This window comes from Pseudophryne corroboree, chromosome 10 (genome assembly GCF_028390025.1).
Source record: "Pseudophryne corroboree isolate aPseCor3 chromosome 10, aPseCor3.hap2, whole genome shotgun sequence".
In the NCBI taxonomy this organism is placed as follows: Eukaryota; Metazoa; Chordata; class Amphibia; order Anura; family Myobatrachidae; genus Pseudophryne; species Pseudophryne corroboree.
In genome coordinates, this window is record NC_086453.1 from 61,179,684 (window position 1) to 61,196,844 (window position 17,161).

A 17,161-nucleotide genomic window follows, 5' to 3' on the forward strand; every position below is an offset into this window, starting at 1 on the left:
GTGTCATTGGTGGAGGCGCTGCTGCCCCTCTGCTTCACTATAGGCTGTACTTGGAAGACAGCCTATAGTGAAGCAGAGGGGCAGCAGCGCCTCCACCAGTAACAAAGCGCTGCTGCGGCTCCTTCCTCCACCTCCCTCCTCCTCCTTCCCCCGTCCGTGCCGCTGCTCCTCTCCTCTGTGGGCGGCTGTGCGCTGCGGGCAGCGGTTGCCCGCAGCACACAGCGGCATGTAATGAGTCAATTTGACTCATTACATGCTTGGGCCCCTGGACAGAGGCGGGCCCCAGTGCAACGCACTGCTTGCACTGGCGGTAGTTCCGCCTCTGCCCCAGTAGTTATTGCCCTAGTTGGTATGCCCCCAGTAGTTATGCCCCAGTTTGTTTGCCACCCAGTAGACATGCCCCCAATTCCCCCCTCTAGTAGCGCTGCTTACACACACAAAAGATAAAAAAACAAACAAAACCACAATACTCAAATGTCCCGCTCCTGCTTCCGGACCGCAGCCTCCGTCTGGCGCCCGCTCCTCACAGCTATGGGAGAGACATCATGACATCTCTCCCATAGCGCACAGTCGCACACACTGCCTAAGCCGGAGCTCAGGAGTGAGCTCTGGCTTCCGGCTGCGCTTAGGTGGAAAGTATCAGCGTCCACTGCTAACACCGTCTCAGCAGGTGCCTGGCATTTCCCTAGGTTAAGTGAGCCGGAACTGCGTTCCGTCTCCAAATGGAACTAGCGGAACGCAGTTCCGCCCCATTCCTACTCACTTTAACCTCTGCCTGTACCCTTGTGGACCAGTCCAACCCTGTATACGCAGGATACGGTCATTAGGTCGACCACTATTGGTCAACATGGTCATTAGGTCGACATGATCATTAGGTCGACATGTACTAGATCGACATGGAAAAGGGTTGACATGAGTTTTTCACATTTTTTTTAAAATTTTTGGACTTTTTCATACTTTACGATCCACGTGGACTACAATTGGGAATGGTAACCTGTGCCGAGCGCAGCGGTAGCGGAGCGAGGCACCTTGCCCAAAGCATGGCGAGCGAAGCGAGCCATGCGAGGGGACACGGTGCACTAATTGGGGTTCCCGGTCACTTTACGAAGAAAACGACACCACAAAAAGTAAAAAAAACATCAAGTTGACCATTTGACCTGCCGACCTAGTACATGTTGACCTAATGACCATGTCAACCTAATGACTCTGTCGACCAATAGTGGTCGACCTAATGACTGTCGATCCAACGACCCATACCGGTATACACAGTCGTTCCCAGGGACATTGCCAGAGTCAGTGGCATGTACAGTATGAAATGGGTGCAAGGTGCGCAGTGCACACGGGGCCCTGGGTCCAGAGAGGTCCACACTGCTCATCCTGCACCTTTTCCTATACTTTCAATGGAAGTTTGGAGAGCCAAAAATCGGTACAGACCATCAAAAAAAGGTACTGTACCTATTAAAAAGGTACAGTTGGAGGGTATGTGATAGTATGCTGAAAAGCAACACAGGGGGTAGGTGATAGTCATGTTGGCACGCCCCATTTTCAGTTGCCATGCCCCTTCTGGTATGTGGCCACACCCCTTCTGGTGCGTGGCCAGATGGTGCTTCATTTAGGTTTTTTTTTAGGGGGGGGCGCCACTCTTCATCTTGCCCTGGGCTCCGAGCTAAAGAGGAGGGGGACCAGATGGAGACTGCACCTGTCATCTTCTAATATGGCCATGGCAGAGCATATTTGGATATTCTGGGATATGTAGAATAATATTTATTGAGGAGGGGTATTTAAATTTGCAAACAACATGCTAGAATAAAATGGAGGAAACATGACACTCTGGGATTTCTAGTGCTCCAAGGGCCTAATTTAGGTACACCCACTCAGCAACAAAGGGTGTGTGGCCATGATTTTATAAAAGGTTGCGCTCCAGGGTCCACATGACCAGCAAGGGTCTGTGCCTACATACAATTATATTGCGCAATTCTTCCCACCCCCTGCCTGCACGTACACCACGCGCCGCAGACACTTGCCACTCACTATAACTGACAGTAACATTAGCCAATCCCTCCTCTTCTTCCTTGCCTATAGCAGAGCTCCGCCCTCTACTCTAATGCCGTATTTTTCAACCCACGTGTCCGCATCACCAAACCAATCTCTGGCCAGGGAAACGTACACAGCAGGGCGAGTACGCTCGTCTCCATTTTAACTCCGGGCAGTGGGGGCGTGCCCCGTGCGTGAGGGCTGGTGGTGAGCGGAGGTGTTGCTGGCTGTCACAGTGTTGCAAGGGGGCAGCAGCAGCGGAGTCAGTCAATGTGGAGGGTTAGTGGGTGCAAGCAGGAGGTGACAGTTCAAGGACAGGCCACCCTTGCCACCGCTGACTGACCCTGGTAACCAGCCCTCAGAGTGCAGCAGCCCGGCTCTGTCACCCTCCTGCAAGATGCCCCTCGCCCGCAGCCTGTCCGTCACCTCCCTCACCGGTCTGGAGGACTGGGACGATGACCTGGACCTGGACAACACTGTGCTGTTCGAGGTGGCCTGGGAAGTGGCCAATAAAGGTAACCCTGCTGTGCCCTCTGGGCACCTCTGTGGGCTAGTGCAATGTCAGTGTGTCATATGCAGGATGTAGGAAGCATCTGTCTATATGGTGCAACCAGCAGGAGATTGCACAGCATGCCATGGGGATCACTCTGCCAGCCAGCAAGCATAGGGCAGCAGTCTGCAGGCACTATATGGTGTACATAATGCACTTCATGGTGCAGGGCAGGCTGCATAAAGATAATATGGGTGGTCTTCAGTATGCCGGCTGTCGGGATCCCGACGCACAGTATACCGGCGCCGGAATCCCGACACTTATTCTCCCTCGGGGGGGGGGGGTCCACGACCCCCCTGGAGGGAGAATAAAATAGCGTAGCGCGCCACCGTGCCCGCAGCGTGGCGAGTGCAGCGAGCCCGCAAGGGGCTCATTTGCGCTCGCCACACTGTCGGTATGCCGGCGGTCGGGCTCCCGGCGCCGGTATGCTGGTCGCCGGGAGCCCGACCGCCGGCATACCATACTACACCCGATAATATACATAAAGCATACAGGATATACTTACATAGTGCATACATCATGGTTACATGATATAATATCTACATGATATATGTGTGCTAGTATTGTGAAATTTAATTTTAGATACAAGTATAGTCATCTGGCATTCACCAGGTGTCAAGGGTTCACTAATTTCTAACTTTCGGTCATGCTCGATGATTTTGTACACTGATGATGCTGCGAATTGTTATCGCAGGGACAGCTTGCGCCTGCATGCGATAATTGATACATCCGTGCAATGTAATCAATTATCGGAGTGCGAATATGGACGATTTTATCACCTGTCATCCGCAGCCTATGGTGACAAATAGGCCCCTTAGGGCTTTTTCCCGTTCCTGTATTGTATTTAATTATGTAAAGTGTAGGGTGCTTTCACATGGCACGGCCCCGGAACGGCTGCCGGGTTGCAGCCGGAAATATCCACTGAAAAGTCCGGCTGCCGGGGCCGTGACGTCCTTGTATGCAGTGAACCGTGTGTGTGAATGGGAGCTTTCGCGCACAACTGTTTTTTCTCAAGCCGTGTCTGCTGCTGCGCATGCGCACAGCATTACACACGGCGCAAAGCCGTTGTGTGTGAAAGACTCTGCCGCATGACAAAAAGCCAGACAAAGTTGGTCCGGCTTTTTGCCATCCGGGCAAAAACGCTGCGTGTGAAACAGCCCTTAGTGCTCATACACGACTACTCTGTCTTGTGTTGGTGTTTTGATCTCAATAGAGTAGTGGGTAGCACCTCAACACCAATTTCATAGGAATTTAAGGGTCTATTTACTAAGCCTTGGATGGAGATAAAGTACCAGCCAATCGGCTCCTAGCTGTCATTTTTCAAACCCAGCCTGTGGCATGGCAGTTAGGAGCTGATTGGCTGGTTCTTTAACTCCAGCGACTTTATCTCCATCCAAGGCTTAGTAAATCGACCCCTTAATTGGATACCAATATAGATATGTTGATTGTGAGTTAAGCCCTTAATAATCTGATATTACAGTAAAATCATATACTGGTGCGGGACTGTTCCTGTTAGTGCTTATGAATGAACAACACACTGTACAATTATCTGGCCGATCAGCGATAAACTGCATATTGGATGGATAATTGTACAGTGTATACCAGGTAAATGACTTTATAGCCGAAACCTATACTGTATATAAAATAATTAATTTGGAAATGGCTTGAGATACATTCCCCGGCACATTTGTGGATCTCAACAATGAGGACACATCAGAGAGCCTATCTACAGCCTGTGCTGCTTGTTGCTGGGACAGGGGGGGGCGGTTGTAGACCTTGTGGCGTCCAGGACGAAAGTTTCCTATGTCCCCCCCGACAGGTAAAACAGGCTTAGTGTGCGTGGTAGGCGCGCGGCAAAAAATAGGAGTGTGGCTTCATGGAAAGGGGCGCCCTTGTAGTTGTGCCCCCAGTACTGTGGCCCCTGTAGAGTTGTGCCCCTAGTAGCGCCGCTTAACAAAAAAAAATGTAAGTAAATAAAATAAAAAAAACTCACCTGCTCCTGCTTCCCGACCGCTGCTGCCCTCAGTCTCCGGCCACAGGCGCAGCTCATCGGACTCTCCCATAGCACTGCACCCACCTTGCCGTGCTTCCGCTCCCGCAATGCCGTGCGGTGCACGATGACGTCAGGCGCACCGTACAGCACCAGTAGTGGCTCTTGCCACGGCGGCGGCGCCCTCGGGACAGCGGCACCCCAGGCAAAAAGCCTGCTTGCCCGTGGCAAGAGCCGCTACTGTGCTGGGAGTACATGTCTTGCCTACATATGGCACAGTTTAGGCAATGCACCAGATGAGGGCCTGGATACTGAGGTTGCACCTTCTTCCTGCCAGGGTTACACCATGCTTTTGCAGAGCAAGGCGTCCTGGTTGTAGCATGCTCTGCCTCTGCATGTAGTAATTTAGTATGTTCGTCTGGCACATGTACAAAGCATACGTGCAGCATCTCTCATCAATTGTCTAAAATGCTTCAGTCTACAGCAATGCCCCCAGGGCGCACACACAACATTGTCAGAAAAATGATCTTTTTGCTTTTAAATACAGGTATAGAGTTCATGATACAATTTGTGTACTGTTCCATATTATTTATGTATTACCAGTTATTTATATAGCACGCACATAGTGGGTCATTCCGACCTGATCGCTCGCTGCAGTTCATCGCAGCACAGCGATCGGGTCAGAACTGTGCATGCGCCGGCGCATGGCTAACAGCCGACGGCTGTCGTTGCCTAGCGATCGCCACTGGCTGATTGACAGGAAGAGGCGATCGCTGGGCGGTACGCCGTCGTTTTGCAAGCGCGATCCGGCCAACACAGGCGTGGTCGGAGCGTGCGGGGGGCGGGCCGCAGCGGCTGCGTGCCGTCACAGGAGGTGCGCTGGCTGGGAGTTACTCTTCAAGTACTAAAGCATTGCCTCTGCGCGATGTTTTTGTACTTGTACGGAGGGGGGGGGGGGGGGCGGCCTGACATGCGGGCGGACTAGCCCCGTGCTGGGCGTCCCCGCGCATGTCAGTGTAAGTGATCGTAGCAGTGCTGAATTTAGCACAGCTACGATCAGGTTGGAATGACCCCCATATTCCGCAGCGCTTTACAGAGACTATTTGGCCATTAACATCAGTCCCTGCCCCAGTGGAGCTTACACTCTATATTAACATATACACGCTAGGTCCTTGGTGGGAATGGAACCCATGACCTCAGTGCTGCGAGGAAGTAATGCTAACCATTACACCGTCCGTACTGCCCAAATGATTGTTATTGGCTGTGTGATATCTCACGTTATTTATCATCATAATGATCTTTATTACCGGTCAGCGACGGGTGGGTGCGAAACGGGCGTTCAAAAGGTGATTGACAGGAGGAAGCCATTCGTGGGTGGTAACTGACTGTTTATTGGGAGTGTCTGGAAAAACGCAGGTGTGCCCAATCGTTTCCAGGGAGGGTGTCTGACATCAGCTCCAGCCTCAATCAGCCCGTTCTGATCGCATTGGAGGAGTGAGTCTTGGGCTGCGCAGAGACTGCACGCAGTGGAATTTAGCAGCTCGGCGTACACATGTGATCGCACACTTGCACAGCAAATTTACACTCCCCCCTGGAGGCGGCGACTATCTAAACGCAGGACAGCAAAGTTAGCAGCCCAGCGATCAAGTCTGACTCACCCCCTGTGTTATCCGTTAATTGCTGGCCACTGAGTGCAGCATAGTCAATACTGAGAGGGCAACAAGACAGAGAGAGAATTAGCTGCAGCTCCAAGAATAAAATAAAACAATGGGGGTAATTCCAAGTTGATCGCAGCAGGATTTTTGTTAGCAGTTGGGCAAAACCATGTGCACTGCAGGGGAGGCAGATATAACATGTGCAGAAAGAGTTAGATTTGGGAGGGTTATTTTGTTTCTGTGCAGGGTAAATACTGGCTGCTTTATTTTTACACTGCAAATTAGATTGCAGATTGAACACACCCCACCCAAATCTAACTCTCTGCACATGTTATATCTGCCCCCCCTGCAGTGCACATGGTTTTGCCCAATTGCTAACAAAAATCCTGCTGCGATCAATTTGGAATTACCCCCCCCATATACTATACTCTTGTGCAAAGTGGTAGCTGCATAAATAGCTCTGCATTTTTAAGAAAAAAACGGAGATGCAGTTTTGATAATATTGATCTATTTAATGTGCAAATCTTCGAGACGGCCAGCTACTGTCTAAAGGCTGCTATCAATAGAGATCGCACCGCTTGGAAATGGATTGTGCCTCCTGGGTTGAGACGTTTTTCCATATTCCTCATTGCGGTGAGACACTTGCGTGTTCATGTGCTGAACAAGGAGATAGGTAAATAGGCAGTAATGCGGAAACACCAATTGTGCTATTAAATTATGCTTATCAAGCGATAAGAGAATACCTTATCAGTCTAGTGACAAATGGGAAGTGTAATCTGCTTATAAATTGGAGACTAATAGAAATTATTTGCTCTATGGGGAATCGTGGCGTTAGGATTGTTCTACTGAAAAGTGACCGCGTATGCCGGTGTAATTTTTTTTTTTTTCGTTTTTTTTTTTTAAATTGTAATCTTATTTTTCGATTTTTTTATTTATTTTGTCAAAAATAAGGTATAGAAGCGCCTGATTCTTCAGCAAATATAATGGACATCTGTAAATAAAGGCAAGATTAAATAGCAGATTATAATTAATGGGGAGGGTGTATTCTAAATGAATGTTTTTTAATAAATTTTACAAAACAGTCACTAATTCACCCTCATTCTCAGTCTCTACTCTGACATTCACTCGCTCAGTTTGTCTCTGCCATGACATTTTCCCATTGGATTGTAAGCTCTTTGACCAGGTCTCCCTGATCTTTGCTTTATACAGTATGTCTGTAATTCTATTTGCCTTCTGGAAAGATGGAAAGAGGAGGATGATGGGGGAAGCACAGATTCCAGAAGGGAAGCCCAGGGAGACCTTGAACTTTCAAGGACATTGTGATGTATGGAAATGAGCCAGCAGAGAACAGTGCAGACAGCTGTATCGTTGTTTGAACAGGATCTTGGTAATGCAATCAATGGGATATTTTCCAAAGCATTCAATTCTGTTCCATATAATAGTCTTGTTCCCAAGATAAGTGTCCTATGTCTAGGGGATAAGGTTTGAACTTGCGTAGAGGCATAAACGGAACACATTGTGCAGCCATTAGTAGTTTCCTCCTAGAACCACTACTGGGGACGGTCTAATTTCATTATGAGCTTGTAGGTGGCTAAGGATGTCATTTGTCCACATGTGCTGATGACCCTAAGCTACGTAGGGTTACACAGGGCACAGGTAGTCAGTTCCTACAGAGAGGGTTTATTGTCTAATGGGGCTGTGCAATTACACATTAAATATAATACAGATAACTATAAGGCTATGCACCTTGACCTATGCTGCTCGTGTAATAAATGGAATACAGTTGGAGAACTAGGATTGAGAGGGGATTTACAAAGCTGAATAGCTGCACACCCCGTGCCAGCCAGCGCTTGCAAAGGCAAATAAAGTCCTGGCATGTGTAAAACAGAGATAAATGCCTGTGATGCAAGTGCGTTGTGTAAAGGTCCATACACACTTAACGATATAATGAGCGACGTCGCTCATTTTCCCCCTCCTTGAGCGACGTCGCTCATTATATCGTTAAGTGTGTATGCCGCCAGCGACGACCGATGCGCGGCCCCGCGGGTCGGCAACGATCGTCGCTGTCGGTAGGGCATGCATGAAGGATGTGGACTGTCGTCCACGACCTTCATGCAGGGCTGGCGGGGGTGTGACGTCACTGAGCGATATGAGCGGTCATATCGCTCAGTGCGTACAGGCGGCCGCCGACCGGCCGGCCCGGGAGGGGGAAACGTTAGACGATGTCGCTCACAGAGCGACATCGTGTAATGTGTATGGGCCTTAAGTCCTCTGGATCAGGACAGAGACACCTGCTCCCTGCTTGATTCCTTAGGGTGCTGGAAGTTCCAGGGTCTACACGGCGTTAAGCTGTGTACACTATAAGATTTTGCCCAATGATATTAATGAGTAGGACGAATCAGACTGACCAAAGCCATCCTGTAAACGGGCAAAATACATACTACACCCTACAGACCCTTTCCATTCCAAATCCCATAGCTGATCAGTGTCTCCGTACAACTGTCGGCAGATGTCTGCTAGAGGTCTGCACACTGCACTTTCTGATACCAAAACAACTGGGCCGACATAACGCGTGCAACACGAGTCCATCCAATGAGCCCTGGTGCTGCATACACACTACACAATTATTGGCCCTATCTGACCATGCCGGGCCGAGAATCGCATACTGTGTATCCAGCTGTGGTCCCATGGGGTACAGTTAAGCAATACCCTCAACTGGCCCTAACCAATTTGATGCCCTATGCCAGTGGTTCTCAAACTGTGTGCCATGCCTCCCTGGGGTGCCTTAGGGAACCTGCAGGGGTGCCTTGGAGTGGTGGTACAGGACCAATTAAAATTATGTATTGTCAATATAATAGGCAAAACCAGTGCCAGTGGCTGCTAATCATAAAATATGTGGACAAACAGACGCAAATCCTGTCTCTCGCCAGATAACTGAGCCTAAGGATGACATATAGACACATTACTTTATTTTAATATCTTTTTCAAAATTTCTAAAATAAGAAACTTTTGTCCTAGGGCTGCCGTGAAAAAAATTCTGATACTGTAGGGCACCGTGATTCAAAAAAGTTTGGGAACCACTTCCCTAGGCAATAATTTGGCTGGTACCCTCTAGCACCGCCACTATTTCAACCTCTGACCCAGCACCCATCTCCGAGCACAGCACCCATAACCCAGGAACACACACCACAGCAACACCCATCACCCCTCACCCATAGCAATCCTCATTTTGGTACCCTTGCCACAAGGAACATTGGCGCACCGTATTGCCTCTTATTCACATTACACTGCACCGCATTGCCTCTTATTCACATTACACTGCACCGCATTGCCTCTTATTCACATTACACTGCACCGCATTGCCTCTTATTCACATTACACTGCACCGCATTGCCTCTTATTCACATTACACTGCACTGTATTGCTCCTTATTCACATTACACTGCACCGTATTGCCGCTTATTCACATTACACTGCACCGTAATGCTCCTTTTCTCTAACGTCCTAGTGGATGCTGGGACTCCGTCAGGACCATGGGGAATAGCGGGCTCCGCAGGAGACAGGGCACATCTAAAAAAGCTTTTAGGTCACATGGTGCGTACTGGCTCCTCCCCCTATGACCCTCCTCCAAGCCTCAGTTAGGTTTTTGTGCCCGTCCGAGAGGGTGCAATCTAGGTGGCTCTCCTAAAGAGCTGTTTAGAAAAGTTTTTTTTTAGGTTTCAATCTCAGTGATTCCTGCTGGCAACAGGATCACTGCATCGAGGGACTTAGGGGAGAGATTTCCAACTCACCTGCGTGCAGGATGGATTGGAGTCTTAGGCTACTGGACACTTAGCTCCAGAGGGAGTCGGAACACAGGTCAGCCTGGGGTTCGTCCCGGAGCCGCGCCGCCGATCCCCCTTACAGGCGCTGAAGAGACGGCAGAACGGAGGTCCGGAAAGCAGGCGGCAGAAGACTCCTCAGTCTTCTTGAAGGTAGCGCACAGCACGGCAGCTGTGCGCCATTGTTGTCACACGGCTCACTGACTCAGTCACGGAGGGTGCAGGGCGCTGCTGGGGGCGCCCTGGGCAGCAATATAATTACCTTTAGTGGCAAAATAAATACATCACATATAGCCATTAAGGCTATATGTATGTATTTTAACCCAGGCCAGTTTCTTAAAAACCGGGGAAAAGCCCGCCGAAAAAGGGGCGGAGCTTATTCTCCTCAGCACTCAGCGCCATTTTCCTGCTCAGCTCCGCTGGTGAGGAAGGCTCCCAGGTCTCTCCCCTGCACTGCACTACAGAAACAGGGTAACAAAGAGAAGGGGGGCATAAATTGGCGATATTTATATATTAAGAGCGCATATATAGTAAACAACACCTTCTAGGGTTGTTTATATACATTTATAGCGCTTTTGGTGTGTGCTGGCAAACTCTCCCTCTGTCTCCCCAAAGGGCTAGGGGGTCCTGTCTTCGATTAGAGCATTCCCTGTGTGGCTGCTGTGTGTCGGTACGTGTGTGTCGACATGTATGAGGACGATGTTGGTGTGGAGGCAGAGCAATTGCCGATGATGGTAATGTCACCCCCTAGGGAGTCGACACCGGAATGGATGGCTTTAGTTATGGAATTACGTGATAATGTCAGCACATTACAAAAGTCAGTTGACGAAATAAGACGCCCGGCAAACCAGTTAGTACCGGTTCAGGCGTCTCAGACACCGTCAGGGGCTGTAAAACGTCCTTTACCTCAGTCAGTCGACACGGGTACCGACACAGATGAATCTAGTGTCGACGGTGAAGAAACAAACGTATTTTCCAATAGGGCCACACGTTATATGATCACGGCAATGAAGGAGGCTTTGCAGATCTCTGATACTGCTGGTACCTCAAAAAGGGGTATTATGTGGGGGGTGAAAAAACTACCTGTATTTTTTCCAGAATCAGAGGAATTGAATGACGTGTGTGATGAAGCGTGGGTTAACCCCGATAGAAAACTGCTAATTTCCAAGAAGTTATTGGCATTATACCCTTTCCCACCAGAGGTTAGGGCGCGCTGGGAAACACCCCCTAGGGTGGATAAGGCGCTCACACGTTTATCAAAGCAAGTGGCGTTGCCGTCTCCTGATACGGCCGCCCTCAAGGATCCAGCAGATAGGAGGCTGGAAACTACACTGAAGAGTATATACACACATACTGGTGTTGTACTGCGACCGGCAATAGCCTCAGCCTGGATGTGCAGTGCTGGGGTAGTGTGGTTGGATTCTCTGACTGAAAATATTGATACCCTGGATAGGGACAGTATTTTATTGACTCTAGAGCAATTAAAGGATGCTTTCCTTTATATGCGAGATGCTCAGAGGGATGTTTGTACTCTAGCATCAAGAGTAAGCGCGATGTCCATATCTGCCAGAAGAAGTTTATGGACGCGACAGTGGTCAGGTGATGCGGATTCCAAGAGGCATATGGAAGTATTGCCATATAAAGGAGAGGAATTGTTTGGGGTCGGTCTTTCGGACCTGGTGGCCACGGCAACTGCCGGCAAATCCACTTTTTTACCTCAGACCCCCTCCCAACAGAAAAAGACACCGTCTTTTCAGCCGCAGTCCTTTCGCTCCTATAAAAAGCGACCAAAAGGACAGTCTTATCTGCCGCGAGGCAGAGGAAAGGGTAAGAAAGGGCAGCAAGCAGCCCCTGCCCAGGAACAGAAGCCCGCCCCGGCTTCTACAAAGCCATCAGCATGACGCTGGGGCTTTACAAGCGGACTCAGGAACGGTGGGGGGTCGACTCAAGATTTTCAGCAATCAATGGGTTCACTCACAAGTGGACCCGTGGGTCCTGCAGATAGTATCTCAGGGTTACATGCTGGAGTTCGAAAGGTCTCCCCCTCGCCGGTTCCTAAAGTCTGCTTTACCAACGTCTCCCTCAGAAAGGACGTCGGTTTTGGAAGCCATTCACAAGCTGTATTCTCAGCAGGTGATAGTCAAGGTACCCCTCCTACAACAGGGAAAGGGGTATTATTCCACACTATTTGTGGTACCGAAACCGGACGGTTCGGTAAGGCCTATTCTAAATCTGAAATCCTTGAACCTGTACATAAAGAAATTCAAGTTCAAGATGGAGTCACTCAGAGCAGTGATAGCGAATCTGGAAGAAGGAGACTTCATGGTGTCCTTGGACATAAAAGATGCTTATCTACATGTCCCGATTTACCCCTCACACCAAGGGTATCTCAGGTTCGTGATACAAGGCTGTCATTATCAGTTTCAAACGCTGCCGTTTGGGTTGTCCACGGCCCCTCGGGTCTTTACCAAGGTAATGACCGAAATGATGGTTCTTCTACGAAGAAAAGGCGTATTAATTATCCCTTACTTGGACGATCTCCTGATAAGGGCAAAGTCCAGAGAACAGCTGGAAGTCGGTGTAGCGCTAACACAAGTAGTGCTTCAGCAACACGGGTGGATTATAAATCTTCCAAAATCTCAATTGACCCCGACAACACATCTGCTGTTCCTGGGCATGATTCTGGACACGGTTCAGAAAAAGGTATTTCTCCCGGAAGAGAAAGCAAGGGAGTTATCCGAACTTGTCAAGAACCTCCTAAAACCAGGAACTGTGTCAGTACATCAATGCACAAGAGTCCTGGGAAAGATGGTGGCTTCGTACGAAGCGATTCCATTCGGCAGATTCCATGCACGAACATTTCAGTGGGATCTGCTGGACAAATGGTCCGGATCGCATCTGCACATGCATCAGCGGATAACACTGTCACCGAGAACAAGGTTGTCTCTCCTGTGGTGGTTGCAGACTGCCCATCTGTTAGTGGGCCGCAGATTCGGCATACAGGACTGGGTCCTGGTGACTACGGATGCCAGCCTACGAGGTTGGGGAGCAGTCACAAAGGGAAGAAACTTCCAGGGCGTGTGGTCAAACCTGGAGACGTCTCTTCACATAAATATACTGGAGCTAAGAGCGATCTACAATGCTCTAAGCCTGGCAAAATCGCTGCTTCAGGGTCAGCCGGTGTTGATCCAGTCCGACAACATCACGGCAGTCGCCCACGTAAACCGACAAGGCGGCACGAGAAGCAGGAGTGCAATGGCAGAAGCTGCAAGGATTCTGCGCTGGGCGGAGAATCATGTCGTAGCACTGTCAGCAGTGTTCATCCCGGGAGTGGACAACTGGGAAGCAGTTTTCCTCAGCAGACACGACCTTCACCCGGGAGAGTGGGGACTTCATCCAGAAGTTTTCCACATGATTGTGAACCGTTGGGAAAAACCAAAGGTGGACATGATGGCGTCTCGCCTCAACAAAAAATTGGACAGGTATTGCGCCAGGTCAAGAGACCCTCAGGCAATAGCTGTGGACGCTCTGGTAACACCGTGGGTGTACCAGTCAGTGTATGTGTTCCCTCCTCTGCCTCTCATACCAAAGGTACTGAGAATTATACGGAAAAGAGGAGTAAGAACAATACTGGTAGCTCCGGACTGGCCAAGAAGAACTTGGTATCCGGAACTTCAAGAGATGCTCACGGAGGATCCGTGGCCTCTACCTCTAAGAAGGGATCTGCTTCAGCAGGGACCTTGTATGTTCCAAGACTTACCGCGGCTGCGTTTGACGGCATGGCGGTTGAACGCCGGATTCTAAAAGAGAAGGGCATTCCTGAGGAAGTTATTCCTACTTTAATTAAAGCCAGGAAAGAAGTGACCGCACAACATTATCACCGCATTTGGAGAAAATATGTTGCGTGGTGTGAGGCCAAGAAGGCTCCAACGGAAGAATTTCAATTGGGTCGATTCTTACATTTCCTGCAAGCAGGATTGTCTATGGGCCTCAAATTGGGGTCCATTAAAGTTCAAATTTCGGCCTTATCAATTTTCTTCCAGAAGGAATTGGCGTCAGTGCCTGAAGTACAAACTTTTGTCAAAGGTGTACTACATATACAACCCCCAATAGTGCCTCCAGTGGCACCGTGGGATTTGAACGTGGTTCTAAATTTTCTCAAATCTCATTGGTTTGAGCCTTTAAAATCGGTAGATTTAAAATACCTTACATGGAAGGTAACCATGCTGTTGGCCCTGGCTTCAGCCAGGAGAGTTTCGGAGTTGGCAGCTTTGTCATACAAAAGCCCATATCTGATATTCCATTCGGACAGGGCAGAATTGAGGACACGTCCTCAATTTCTCCCTAAGGTGGTTTCGGCATTTCACTTGAACCAGCCTATTGTGGTGCCTGCGGCTACTAGCGACTTGGAGGACTCCAAGTTACTGGACGTTGTCAGAGCATTAAAAATATATATTTCAAGGACAGCTGGAGTCAGAAAATCTGACTCGTTGTTTACATTGTATGCACCCAACAAGTTGGGTGCTCCTGCGTCTAAACAGACGATTGCACGTTGGATATGTAGTACAATCCAACTTGCACATTCTGTGGCAGGCCTGCCACAGCCTAAATCTGTAAAGGCCCATTCCACAAGGAAAGTGGGCTCATCCTGGGCGGCTGCCCGAGGAGTCTCGGCATTACAACTTTGCCGAGCAGCTACGTGGTCAGGGGAGAACACGTTTGTAAAATTTTACAAATTTGATACTCTGGCTAAAGAGGACCTGGAGTTCTCTCATTCGGTGCTGCAGAGTCATCCGCACTCTCCCGCCCGTTTGGGAGCTTTGGTATAATCCCCATGGTCCTGACGGAGTCCCAGCATCCACTAGGACGTTAGAGAAAATAAGAATTTACTTACCGATAATTCTATTTCTCATAGTCCGTAGTGGATGCTGGGCGCCCATCCCAAGTGCGGATTGTCTGCAATGCTTGTACATAGTTATTGTTACAAAAATCGGGTTATTACTGTTGTTGTGAGCCATCTGTTCAGAGGCTACTTCGTTTGTGTTATCATACTGTTAACTGGGTTCAGATCACAAGTTGTACGGTGTGATTGGTGTGGCTGGTATGAGTCTTACCCGGGATTCAAGATCCTTCCTTATTGTGTACGCTCGTCCGGGCACAGTACCTAACTGAGGCTTGGAGGAGGGTCATAGGGGGAGGAGCCAGTACGCACCATGTGACCTAAAAGCTTTTTTAGATGTGCCCTGTCTCCTGCGGAGCCCGCTATTCCCCATGGTCCTGACGGAGTCCCAGCATCCACTACGGACTATGAGAAATAGAATTATCGGTAAGTAAATTCTTATTATTCCCATTACACTGCACCGTATAGCTCCTTATTCACATTACACTGCACCGTATTGCCGCTTATTCACATTACACTGCACCGTATTGCCTCTTATTCACATTACACTGCACCGTATTGCCGCTTATTCACATTACACTGCCCCGTATTTCCTCTTATTCCCATTACACTGCACCGTATTGCTCCTTATTCCCATTACACTGCACCGTATTGCTCCTTATTCCCATTACACTGCACCGTATTGCCTCTTATTCACATTACACTGCACCGCATTGCCTCTTATTCACATTACACTGCACCGCATTGCCTCTTATTCACATTACACTGCACCGTATTGCCTCTTATTCACATTACACTGCACTGTATTGCTCCTTATTCACATTACACTGCACCGTATTGCCGCTTATTCACATTACACTGCACCGTAATGCTCCTTATTCCCATTACACTGCACCGTATAGCTCCTTATTCACATTACACTGCACCGTATTGCCGCTTATTCACATTACACTGCACCGTATTGCCTCTTATTCACATTACACTGCACCGTATTGCCGCTTATTCACATTACACTGCCCCGTATTTCCTCTTATTCCCATTACACTGCACCGTATTGCTCCTTATTCCCATTACACTGCACCGTATTGCTCCTTATTCCCATTACACTGCACCGTATTGCCTCTTATTCACATTACACTGCACCGTATTGCCTCTTATTCACATTACACTGCACCGTATTGCCTCTTATTCACATTACACTGCACCGTATTGCTCCTTATTCACATTACACTGCACCGTATTGCTCCTTATTCACATTACACTGCACCGTATAGCTCCTTATTCACATTACACTGCACCGTATAGCTCCTTATTCAAATGACACTGCACCGTATTGCTCCTTATTCACATTACACTGCACCGTATTGCTCCTTATTCCCATTACACTGCACCGTAATGCCGCTTATTCACATTACACTGCACCGTATTGCCGCTTATTCACATTACACTGCACCGTATTGCCGCTTATTCACATTACACTGCACCGTATTGCCGCTTATTCACATTACACTGCACCGTATTGCCGCTTATTCACATTACACTGCACCGTATTGCCGCTTATTCACATTACACTGCACCGTATTGCCGCTTATTCACATTACACTGCACCGTATTGCCGCTTATTCACATTACACTGCACCGTATTGCCGCTTATTCACATTACACTGCACCGTATTACCGCTTATTCACATTACACTGCACCGTATTGCCGCTTATTCACATTACACTGCACCGTATTGCCTCTTATTCCCATTACACTGCACCGTATTGCCTCTTATTCACATTACACTGCACCGTATTGCCTCTTATTCACATTACACTGCACCGTATTGCTCCTTATTCACATTACACTGCACCGTATTGCTCCTTATTCACATTACACTGCACCGTATTGCTCCTTATTCACATTACACTGCACCGTATAGCTCCTTATTCACATTACACTGCACCGTATAGCTCCTTATTCAAATGACACTGCACCGTATTGCTCCTTATTCACATTACACTGCACCGTATTGCTCCTTATTCCCATTACACTGCACCGTAATGCCGCTTATTCACATTACACTGCACCGTATTGCCGCTTATTCACATTACACTGCACCGTATTGCCGCTTATTCACATTACACTGCACCGTATTGCCGCTTATTCACATTACACTGCACCGTATTGCCGCTTATTCACATTACACTGCACCGTATTGCCGCTTA

The 17,161-nt window shown here is 48.8% G+C and overlaps 1 protein-coding gene across 1 annotated transcript in view; it reads left to right on the top strand.

The window, feature by feature from the left end:
• The first annotated feature begins 2,186 nt into the window (after positions 1 to 2,186).
• The window catches only part of GYS1 (glycogen synthase 1), a 120,782-nt gene continuing 105,807 nt past the window's right edge, over positions 2,187 to 17,161 (top strand). Inside the window, exon 1 of the mRNA XM_063942452.1 lies at positions 2,187 to 2,549. Within this exon, the coding sequence (XP_063798522.1) occupies positions 2,432 to 2,549 (118 nt within the window). The 5' untranslated portion in view covers positions 2,187 to 2,431. The remainder of the gene's footprint in view (positions 2,550 to 17,161) is intronic.